Raw genomic sequence first — 12315 nt, forward strand, 5'->3', positions numbered from 1 at the left:
TAAAATGAAACCAAAAGCCAAAAAACTGCCTGACTTTTTTTCTTTCTTTTCTTTTCTTTTTTTTTTTTTTCCTGGAGATGGATTCCCTTTTGAACTTGTAGATAACTGCTCCCTTGCTGCTCTCTAGTGGTAATTGAAATTTCCACAAAGGAATGCCGGTCCTGTACTTAGCTACAAACAGCAGGAGGTTGTGAAGGATTGCTTGCCTTATGGGAATCAGTGGTTGGAAGATTAATGGGATAGGGAGGAACAGAAACAGATTCTGAGAAAGCAGAGTAGCCTTTTGTCAAGTAGGAGCTGCTGCAAAAATGTAACCTGTTAAAAGTTAAAAGAGGAGAACAGTACAACTGGGCCAAGGTATAAATGGATATAGTAGGATTTACATTGTAAAGGGGCCACATAATCTCAGTACAGGGGACTCTTTGCCATGATGTTTATGGAGGAGATAAGTTCTCACAGGAACCAGCAAAAACTGAAAAGAAAAACCTCAATAAACAATCAAAGCTAAACAGCACAAATTTTTAAAACCCACCAGAAACAGCCCACTCAGCACTACCAAAAAGGGGACAGAACTTTTTAAGAATTTGAACTCAGTTGAAGTTTTCAGTTGAGATTAGCATTTTTGTCAAGGTGTGGTTAGAAAGGAAGCATTAAAATTCCACTTCAGTTATTACACTTAGAAATCACTGAAAATAACACCTGTTTTCTAGTTCTTGGGATTTTTTTTTCCTCTAGTTCCTTTAATTCTGACCTTAAAAAGAGTAAGGAAGAGGAAATTAGGCCGTCTGTGTATATAGCAAGATTTGAAGTGGTAAATAAATGTCTCATAGTTTTTATAGCAGTAAGACATGATAAGAGAAGATTCCTTTTGGAATTACTGCCAGGTGTTGTTTTTACTTTTCATCCATCCCAGTATTTTAGAAAAGTGGTGAACTCCCAACTTTTTTCCCCCATGTCTGGTCACTGCCAGCACAGTAACTGATCTTCTCCTAAGAATTGAACTGATCCATTTTTAAACATCATAGCAGTGTGTTACATAATAGTAATGCAACAAAGGTGTTGAAAATAAACAATACTTCTCCTTCCTATGTTTTGATTCTTTGTTGAGTGTAATTTTCATGAAATGAGCAACTGAAGGTTTTGTTTTGGATAGCATCTTTCCTCTTTTTTTTTTTTTTTTTTTTTTTTTTTTTTTTTTTTTTGTTGTTGTCAGTCTATAAATGTCCTGGCTGTCTACATACATATTTTTATGTAACTCCGAGTTCAGTTGGAATTCAGAAGAGCTTAAGTGTCTGTAGTTCTTTCTATGAAATTAATTTTCTTGAGATACAAACAAGATTGTAAAATAGATGACATTGTTCCAATATATAAAGACAAAATGTTTGGTAAATATGCTGGCAAAACCTGTCCAAGTGCTTCCCAGGTTTCAATGGCAGAGACATTGAAAACAAATATATTTAGGAGGGTTTTAACATATATTTAGAAGGGTTTTCTATTTTTTATTGAGCGTGAGGACATCATCACTCTTCCCTAGTAAGATCTGTAGTGTCTCCTCTTCCATGTCCTAAAGTTGCTTTGCTCCTTAAAGACTACCTGGGAACTTCCATCTGGTTTTTTTGTCATCCTGAATTTTGTAGCAGGCAATAATTTATTTACCTGCCTTTACCTTTCTAGAGATTCTTCTATGCAAGTCTCCTGATCTTTCAGGGTTACTTGAAATAACCCTCAGCTATTTTCCAGCCTGAAGAATATTCCAGGAGCTGACAGCTGAAAAAAGAAGCGAGCCAGTTTAGAAATGTCGTGATGATGTTTCAGGGTATCCAGTAATGAATCTGGCATTCCAAGGGGTAGAAACTTTTCTACTCATCTAATATTATATATATCATCAAATATTGCAGAAACCCTGAAAGTCTGAAATGTCTTGCTGGTGTCCTGAGAGTAAAGTGAAGATCTGTTATGAAGGATAGGAAGTACTCCTGAATTCAACCTCAGTGTTACAATGTTCCTCTCATGTCCCTTTTCTCTTCACTGTTTTTCCCTTTGGTTGCTCCAGCTTTGAAGAAGGAAGTTGCATTCACACAAAAAATGCCCCAGACTAAGGTGGATTCCTTTACCTATTGTTGATCCACATAAGGAAGGTATTAATTAGACTTTAATTTGGGATTTTTTTTGGTTTTTACAGCTTTAAATGACATCCCACATAGCCCTCCGCCACTTCCTGCTGAAAAGCCTATTGGGAACACATCCAATATCACAGTGGGAAAACCCAACAGTGGTGACCTAGTGAAAAAAGAGGTAAGTTAGAACTGTTTTCCTGTATTACAGTTTTGTTTGCTTTGGTTAAAAGATCTCTTATGATTCTCAAGCATTTGTAAAGTAAGTTGTTTGAAGAACAAGATGAAAACAACTACTCAAAAAAATAAGGGTTTTTTCTTTTAATTCTGTTCTCTAATTAATTAGGTAATTTAGACTGCTGTCAGTTTTGTAAAGCACCCTGGTGATTTTACTGAACTTTGATCACATTTATCTTCAATTTTCTGTATTCATTATCTGGAATCAGGATATTCTACAACTAAGTGTCAAAAGCATTGCAAAGTGGCTCAAAGTCCAATGGGATTTACATGGTGAAATGTTGTCAAAGTGCTTTAGAAATGTATTTTTTTACTTTCATGCACACATTCCTCTTGGTGTCTGTCCTAATTTGCAGGCAGAGGAAACTTTTCTATAGAAGAATGAAGCTTGCTTTTTTTTCAACTCTTTCCTTCTGAATGTTTCTGCTGAGTACAACCACTATTTTGGGAAGTAAGGCTCTGCTCCTTGCTCCAGAGCTCGTACATAGTAATGGTAGGCATTGTAGCTAAATGACATTTGACACAGATTTTCAAAAGGGAATTAACATAAACTAGAAAATGACTGCAAAATTTCCAAATATTGAGTTTTCTGATGGCAAGAATGGCAGAGAATCTTGTGAAAGCCAGAGGCAGTAAAAAGGTCAAATTAAATTAAAAGCCCTTACTATATGGATGCTGCCAAAAAATGCCTATGTAGCTACCTCTGCTATTAAGATAAAGAGTATTAAAACACTGTGATTGAAAAGGCTGTCCAGAGAGGTCCCACCTTTTCTGGATAATACTGAAAAAAAAATTTTTGAAACAAGACATTAAATGACATTTTATGCAGTGGAACTCCAAAACTTTTACAGTGTCATCCAGGTTATTGTGACAAGCATGTATAAGTGTCAGTGTTTTTTAAAAAAAGATTGTATTTAATCTACTGAAACATTGAAATCCTATCTTTGGAAAGGTAAGAACTGTGCTTCTAAAGCTAGTATTGTTTGTCAATGGAAGTGATTAAACAGCAACAGCAAAAATTGTTGACCATGAGCAGCAGTTGGCACAGATTTCTTCCTTTTCACACAGAAGAGGAAAATTTTTGATATGAAGAAAACATCCTCATCTGAAAGTGGCAGGTTGTTTTTTCTAATGGGGTCGTTTAATCAGAACATTAATTTGGGGACTCAATCAAGGGTCTGATTTTGTCACAATATATATATGGGTGTTTTCTACGTGGGAAAAATCACAAAAATTGTTTATGAGTTTCAAGCACATTCAAGCAACTAATTAAGTAAACAAGACTGTTCAGACCTACTTAAAAGTACTGGTTCAGAAAAGGTTCTTTTGAACCCAGATTCAGCACTCTGATTTACAATGCTGTTCCAGAAGCAGCTGTGCTTGTTCCGCAGAGCTGGCAGAACTTTCTGGCACTGGGATGAAAACGAACAGCAGGAGGCAGTAAGCATGGTCACTTGTTAATCCATCACTGTGGTCCAAGCCCTTCAGACATGGCACATGTCCTCCTCTCTGACTGCTGTACAGTGGTAATCTCTGGCAAGGCCAGCATGGGCAGCTGGGAGGAGTGATGCCTTAAGCTGCCAAAGCAAAATTCACTGGGATTTGTCTGTTAGATCTATGGCAAACATATTTAGCTGCCTTCTTTAATGGGAGCTAATGTTATTTGCAAGAGACACTATTTGCAAGTTGCATTAATATCATGTTTTCTACTTAAGCCTGTTCGAAGTGTTCCATGTGTCAAAGTTAAATCGAAGTTGATAATGCCAATTCCTGTGGGCAGTGTAACTGTGCATTTGTATGACTCTCCTGAAATTGGCTCCTAAGTCCTTACTGCAGTGTAGTAGGAAAGGAGGGGCTGGGTCATACTTAATGCACAATTTAAGCTCTGTTTCAGGTAGTAAATCAAGTTAATTTTCCTCCATGTTCAACAACACTTTAAAATAGCAGAATCACACCATAATACTTATTACTTTACTCCCAGACCTCCAGAAACTCTTGTTTTCCATGTCCATAGGATATAATTTAAGAATTATATCATTTAAACAAGATGTTTTATTTTCCTTAGGCTTAAAGAAATGCCTATTTTCTTTTGAATGGTTATAGGAATTGGATCATTCAGAACAGCGTGGAGTGACTCAGCTAGAACCTCTACTGCCCCCAAGGTGAGTGCGGTTCTTCAAAATCCCTTAAAAGTGGTGTTTCTGAATTAATTTATATAGTTAGTCCCAGTGTAGACACTAATGACTCCAGCCATAGCTCAATAGTCTTGGCTGGGCACTATGCTCAGTTAATAAATAGGCGGACCAAGTTGGTAGCTGTTTAGTACTTGTTTATACATTATGGTATGAGCCAGGAGATTATAGGAGAGCAGCTGTTTGACTTTTCAGCTAATGTACAGTGGCTGCTGACAGTCATTCCTTTCTTAATATTTAACCTTTTCACCCACAGCACTTGCACTTGTGGTGGGCTTTGGGCGGTGAAGGAATGGAGGCAGCAGATGATGCCACCCTGGAAAGGGCAGATGCTGGGCCAGCAGCTTCCTGGAAGCACTGGCTAGTTTATACACTTCAGAACTAAAATGCAGGTGGAGGATCACTGATAACCTTGGGGGTTTTTATTTGTGTGAACCAAAAAGAAGGAACATCTGCAAGGGCAAAAGTTGCTGGATCAGCCTTTAATTCATGTCCATCAACACCAGAGATACAGTGGATGGAGATCTGGCATTGACTTGCCAGCCCACTGTGGGTATCTCAGTGTTTGCATTCTAAATGTGTGAATTTCAACGCAAGAGTTTGCTATGTTGTGTTAGGACAGGAGAATCTTTCTGTTATTGAAATGAGTCTATCAATAATAATAAGTATTAATTAACAGGAAAGAATGTGGATGTGCCATAAAGGAACACCTCATTGTTGCTCCTAACTGGCTTGTTCCTTCCCCACATTCAGTTTAGCATAACATTCCTGATTTGTATGAGGGTCTCTGGGACTGCAATAAATATTTTGTCCTTTCACTCTTTTGCTCAAATGGGTATTTTTTAAGTAAGCAGTAATAATTCACTGAATTGCTTGTTAGGGTCTTCTTGTTCAGTTCAGTTGCTTTAAAAATGTATGGGTTGATCTCTTTACAGATTTAAAGCAGTTTCACTTGGAATATCCCCTTTTGTCAATATCAAAAGTGCTTAGTTTTAAGATGAGGCCAAGAAAAGGGAGAGATGGATGATGAAGAGAAGTGGAAAATTTTTTTGAAATTTGAAAATTGTTCCATACTCAAATATAATAGAGAAGTGTTATCAGGAGCATTAGTAGAGCATTGGTATATTTTCAAGTGATGGGTGACACTCACAAAATGTGTTAGAATGAAATTTCAAAGATCCACCAATGCATACTTGTTGGAGTTGATAACTTTTGCAGACCCATGAGGATTGCATGTGAACAAATAATTATGCTGAATTACATTATAAGAAAAAAAGAGAAACAGTTGTAGCAGAAGCTTGCAAAACTGGTTGAAGATATCCCAATAACAATCAAATGATACTGTATATTTTGAATATTACTAGTAATATTAATTGCTAGTAAATATTGCTACTGTTACTTGCTAGTCTCTGATTTTGGTTTCTGAACTGCTGGTCCAGTAAGAGTGTGGGATCTCCAGCATTGCTCTCCAATAGCAGAATTCCGTCGCACAGCAGCTACAAAGAAAGCTCTTTCTAGAGGTGGATTGCTGAAACAAATGCTGCTTATTTAGTGGGCTCCCCAGAAAGCCGGCAGGCTGTTGGTGAGCAGACTTGGAAATACGTAGTCAAAGGATCTTTCTAAGGACTTGATCATCTGTTCACAGTCAGTATCTGAAGAGTTCATGTATTCCTGGAAAGTTTCAAATACTACACACTGTATAGGTCATAGCCCAGATCATCACAAATCTTGTTTCCTTACTGAACACTCTGTATGTAGGATGAGGTGGCAGGCTGATTAATATGCATGTTTCTCTGATGGTTTGCACAATTTTTAGGCCTGTGGATGGAAAAATTGTACCTGCTCGACCTCCCCCACCTAAAAGTGTTCCTGGAAGGCCACCTCCACCCAAATTCTCTGCAGCCAAGACCTCTTCCCAGAAGGATGTTCTTTCTCGATCTAGTTCTGACATCATTTCTGATAAAAAAACCAACAAGTTCAGGTTGGGACCCAAGAGAGCAAAAAGTGCAGTCTTTAAAACTCCAGATCCAGCATTACCTCCTAGACCTAAACCAGGTCATCCTCTCTACAACAAATACATGGTGAGAGTTGAGCTATTCTAAGTACATTGTTTTTATAAAACAGTGCTGGTTAAAATAGTAGAGAAAGAAGTAGTTAAAACTGCTAAAGTAAGTTAGTATTATGTGACTTTCAAAGTGCATCTATCAGCATAATCTCCCCTAGAAAATATTAGTAGATAAATAGTAATAAGTCCCGCAAAGCAATACTGGAGAAAGCAATAAATACATGTAAAGTATAGATCTATGTGATGTATTTTTGTGTATATATGAAATTGTATTATATATATCTTTAATACCTAGCTCTTGGGATTTGGGGATTCTTTTTCCAGTCAGCGGTTCTGAATTCTCTTTCAGTGAAATGATGCTGAATAATTGCATTTGTATATTGATTTACCAATAGATGTCAAAATGCTTAGGGAAATTGGGGGAGCATTGGAACTTATAATGTAGTTGACCTTACTTAATCAAGCTTGCAAGGAGTGAGGAATGTAACATTGCTAATGTTACATTTTCATCCTATTGATGCCATCCCTTTTCATTATAAAAATAGTTTTGTTATGGTATGTGTTATTACGGAATTTTAAATACAAATGAATCAACATTGCAAATAAAAACAAAAAGGCCTTTCCCCAGAAACTTGAAACTGGTCAGTGATCGAGCTGGTGGCTGCTTAAACCAGTGCTCTTGTCAAAAAAAGCAGCCACGCAGCCATAGTGTGAACAGCATCAACATTCCATCAGCATGAAGTGGAAACTTTCTGTTGCCACCTTTTTGATATTTCACTTTTGCATTTAGAGTTTTGTGTGTTAGATTTCTCTTCTGTAGAGGATCACTAGTAATTCCCTGCCCCGAAGTCAATGAAAATTTCCTTCCAGGGTGTTTTTCTAGTGCCCTCCATGACAAATGAATATGTTTCTGCATCAAGGTGTCTTTCTGAGTATCTTGTACTGTATCATGTGATACCAGTTAGGTGTCTAGGACACTTTTAAAGGGGGTGACACCAGCTGAGTTTCTCAAAGTGGCAGCTCACAGAACTAGCAGTCTGTTCTAAATGCCTTCCAAAGGAACCTGTCCTCTTTCACTGGACTCCTGATTACCTGTAGTGGGTGGTTTGAATAGTTCCATCATCTGACTATTACCACTTGCAGTGAAAGTCTGAGGTATGTAAAAGTGAAAAAAATTTTTCCATTTTCCTCTGTTTCTCTTCAAGCTACCTGTGCCTCATGGAGTTGCCAAGGAAGATTGTCTTCCCAGGAACACTGGAGAACTGTCCTGTAAAGTAAGGTGTTTTTTTCTGCTGGCTTAGATATTCAATGAACAAGACTCCTGTTGCAGAAAAGTATCAAATGTTTTAGTCTTCAGAGGTTACACTGAGAAATGTAATAGTGATTTATTAAATCCTTGTGTTTCTGTAGTCAAAACAAAACAACTGCCAAAACAAAACCCAATAATGATGATTTGCTTCATAGCACAGGGACATTCAGCTTATGGAACAGAGCAAGAGTAATGACTTGGAGTGCCAGAAGAGAGAGGAAACTGGTGAAGTTCCTCTGTCTCGTAGGAAAATAATCACTCCCTTGGCTGAGTATTTGAGAATTTCTCAAAAGATAAGCGAGTACTTTATGAAGTGCTGTACATGATACACCACCAAATTGGCTTTGACATATGGACTTGAAAGTATTTTCTTCTCTCTGCCTGTACAGATCCTGATTTGGTTTTAGGGCATGGCCATATTAATATTAAATAGCTAGTGGAAATTATAGCAAATGAGCAACCTTTTTGACTATCATCAGAAGCCTACATAGCTGAAATAGATTTCTATCCAGTATGTTGTTGTTTGTTGTAACTCATATTACTCTGGTCTTATCTTTGGCTATGTTGTGCTTTTTTGGTTGTTGTTGGGTTTTTTTGGTTTTGTTTGTTTGGTTTGGCTTGTTTTGTTTTTTTTTTCTACACTGTCATTGTAATCAGTACAGCCTAAAAATTTGTAGTGGGTGGGACAGAGAAGGTGGCTCAGCATTTTGAATATAATTTCTCTTTATGAAGATGCCACAACAAATCTGTCAGCTCCCCTCAGTGTAAGCAAAGGCATAGTGGCTTCCTTATTCCTCTTGGAATGTTTGTTGGCATATGTCCTGTCCCTGCTGAGTGTGCTGGTGGAGAGCTGGGTTGGGTGTTCCCTTGAGCAAGGAAGAGTGACTGGTGGCACACAGTACCAAGCATCAGTGCAAAATTTGTCCACAGTCCTTGCAATAAGTGTTGCTATCAGTGCTGCAGATATCTGGTCTGCAGAGATAGCTGAGGCTTTTTCTGTATTTGGAAAAGTTGCATACCTTTGCTTCCTTTCACTGGCTCAAAAGAGTGATTTTGATGAAATATGTTCTTGTTTACACTGGAAAAAAGGCATATAGAATTCAGACCTGTAGTTGTTGACCAATAACCATTTCCTTCTGCAATACCAGAACAACTCTGTGTCCAAAGTCAGAAAATTAATTAAGGAGTACATAAGAGAGAACCTGCTAGTATCTTCCATTATTTATAAACCACTGGCATTTATTTGTTGTTGTCAGGATTCAAACCACCCTCCAAAAGTTTCTGACACAAATGCACCTCATGCTGTAGTCCTGCATGATTTTCCTGCAGGTAAGTAAATGTGAATATTCTGGAAGCATGTTTTACTCCAAGACTTTCAAATGGAAGTTTTCTTAGAAATTAGAGGTTTAAAATGGTGTAGAAGCTCAGTCTGCAAGGTCTGCACATAGTGTTGTTCAAATCAGTGGGTTTCGCTGTAGATGGGTCAGTCTTTCAGTTCAAGCTGGTTGATTTGTCAGGTAAAATTAAGACTTTTTAAAAATTGATTCTGTTTTTTTCTGTGGTATTTGTATTAAGAAGGTTTTACATAGAGAAAATCAGTGCGTGTGACAAGTACTGTTAACTGAAATGATGTCTTACAGAGCATGCTGATGACTTGGACCTTCATTCTGGAGACACTGTTTGCCTTTTGGAGAGAATTGATACCGAGTGGTACAGAGGAAAATGTGGGAATCGCACAGGGATATTTCCTGCCAACTTTGTTAAAGTGGTTGTATGTAGTCTTTATATGCATTGCTACATAAGATCCTTTTGCATTTGTTTTCTGGTTCTATTTTACTAAGGCTCCTGTGTGTTAAACTCCATTATGTGTTTAGATAATCTCTTATCCCACTGGCAGCACAGAAGACTCATCAACTTGTTTGTGTGGTATTATAAAGATGCTTGATTTGGCACAACCAGCTTGTGTTATGCAGAATAATTTGCTGTCAATTTAAAGCCAAGTGAGAAAATCATTGCCTTTCCCAGATTCTCTTTGGAAGCATGCATAGTTTTTCAGGGTTCTCAGAGCAGATTATTTTTTGACAGCTGCATGTCAGAATCAACACTTGGTAAAGATTTTTGTGCCTCCCCCAGCGCCCCATTTTCTGTCACTTTCTCATCCGTTGAACTTTGCTGGAATCACCACTTTTTTAGCCATGTAGTGAACTAGGTCAGAGTAGCAATTTAGCCCAAAAAAACACGTTGGTTTTTTTTTTTATTCCTAGAATACTGTTTTTTTCCAACAGGATCAATTTGCCTAAGTGGTTTTCTAAGTGGCTGCACAAATGGTTGTGCTGGCACAGTACAAGGTGATTGCGTTGTTCCAGATTAGCATCTTAAAGCAATTGTGTTCCTGAATGTGACACTTGACAGCGGAAGGCAAGAGGCAGGTGCTCTTTCAGAGCCCAGTGATAATTAATTTAAAAGGGATACAATATGGTTCCCTGCAGTCAAATGCTGGGTCAAACCTATTGCAAGCCTGAGACTGAAATCAATTTTGTGACAGTGGAAAGGGCATTGGGCTGTCCACACCAGCCATATGGACATGGAGGAATGCCAGTGGCACCAGGATGCTGGGAAGGTGCATAGCTTGGCACTAAAGACAGGAAATATCTGTGGCAACACGTCCTGGGCCAGCACAGCTGGCAGAGCCCTGCTGCTGCATGGACAATACCAAGGATTTGGTAGACATCAGAGAGGGTAAGGTGTCTGTTTAGTTTGTAATGGTGGTATTGGAGAAAAAAAATAAGATCTAAGAAGTGCTGAAGAATAAAACCTCATATTAGTAATGGGACCATGCTTGATTCTTTCATGAGAAAGATTTGTTAGCTAAATTGATTGGCTGCTTCTACACAGACCAACAATTCCATATAAAAGCTCTTGCTTCTACTGATAGCTAATGAGGAAAAGATTTTATGTTAAAGCAGTGGAGTGAGTATTTGGGGTCAAATTCAGCATTGATACAGACAGATACAACTTTATAAAAGCTAGGGAGAACGCATTTCTATTTTAGTTGTAAAAGATGATTACCCTTTGAGAGGAAAAAACCCTCTTGTTTCAGAATTTGGAAGTTTTTTAAAAAAGAAAAAAAAATGCAGTACATGAGACTAACTTACTTGAGTGAATTCTCCTATTAATTCATGTCAGATTTCATCTTGATGCAAGGTCTCCATACAATGCACTACAATGTGTTTTACAGTATTGAGCTGGGTAGTAGCTTGGATCTGGACACCTAACAATAATACGTAGTTATGACTTCCCATAGAATCTTCAGAGCATCACAGATACCAGGTCCTTCAGCAAGAGCAGTGCAGAGATTATTTGCCCTAAAAGGCATTGTGATTTCCTCCAATGCTTCACACAAGCTAATGTAACATTCCTGATATTTTATGGGACCTGGCTGATATAACAGTGATGTAACAGTGAGCTGTAATCCAAAGCTCCTCACCAGGGTCTCAGCTTGCAATCCTGTACATCTTCTGTATATCCTTCATGTCACACCAAAAATACAATTGAAATCCTCCTGTGATAAAGGATTTGAATGTTGTCTGTTTGATATATCTGTGTATTGATTTTTAAGGTGTACTTCTGCAATTCAACTGAGATTTGTGAGATGTGTTTTTGTTTGGAGAGCAGTTGGCTACCAAAGCACAGAAGGGATAAGTGTAAACAGTAGTTTTGTCTCTTGTGGTATACTGTGCTAGTAAATAATTCAGAGCAATTACCAGTTGAGAATTGGGATCTAAATTCAACAACATGTAGTAGCATCTAGTCACATATTCTGTCAATCAGTCATGCCACAAGTAGAAACAATAAACCAGCTTCATAAAACAAAATATTAAATATTGTTCCTTGTTTGCATAAGATTAAAAAATGAGAAAACAGGCATAAATTTACATTAATGTGGTCATATATCAGAGTATGCCAATGATTACAGAGTGTTGCACATCTGAAAAACAGATTATTTAAGCCAGTTTCAAGTTTATTGTGGTTAGTTGCCATCAACTTGTAATGGAAGATGTAATTTATTTTATTGTCTGATTAGATTGATGTTCCAGAAGAAGCCAACAGGAAAAAAATACTCTCTTCATCACGATCTGTCAAGTGAGTCAGATGAATCTTACTTGCTTTCTCATGTTGATTTACCAGGAATGAAAAAGTAATATTAACTTTGAAGCGGGGGGTCTCTGCACTGAGGTTAATAAGGTTAACAATTTATTCACCAAAATATATTGTAAAAATTAAATTATATGTTTTAAAAATCTGAATGTATATGATGTTTTATTAATACTCATACTTAGGTAAAAAAAGCCTAAATGCATACTTTAATGAAAACGGGTTCCAGAAACCATGAACCAA

The 12315-nt window shown here is 37.5% G+C and overlaps 1 protein-coding gene across 5 annotated transcripts in view; it reads left to right on the forward strand.

Annotated features, from left to right (window-relative positions):
• SH3D19 (SH3 domain containing 19) overlaps positions 1–12315 on the forward strand; it is an 82160-nt gene that overhangs the window by 62243 nt on the left and 7602 nt on the right. For all 5 annotated transcript variants that reach the window (XM_063421751.1, XM_063421752.1, XM_063421754.1 and 2 more), the window contains 7 exons: positions 2183–2295; positions 4455–4513; positions 6360–6624; positions 7814–7882; positions 9174–9246; positions 9558–9688; positions 12002–12060. In XM_063421751.1, the coding sequence (XP_063277821.1) occupies positions 2183–2295; positions 4455–4513; positions 6360–6624; positions 7814–7882; positions 9174–9246; positions 9558–9688; positions 12002–12060 (769 nt within the window). The remainder of the gene's footprint in view (positions 1–2182; positions 2296–4454; positions 4514–6359; positions 6625–7813; positions 7883–9173; positions 9247–9557; positions 9689–12001; positions 12061–12315) is intronic.

Source organism: Prinia subflava, chromosome Z (assembly GCF_021018805.1).
Source record: "Prinia subflava isolate CZ2003 ecotype Zambia chromosome Z, Cam_Psub_1.2, whole genome shotgun sequence".
Classification (NCBI taxonomy): Eukaryota; Metazoa; Chordata; class Aves; order Passeriformes; family Cisticolidae; genus Prinia; species Prinia subflava.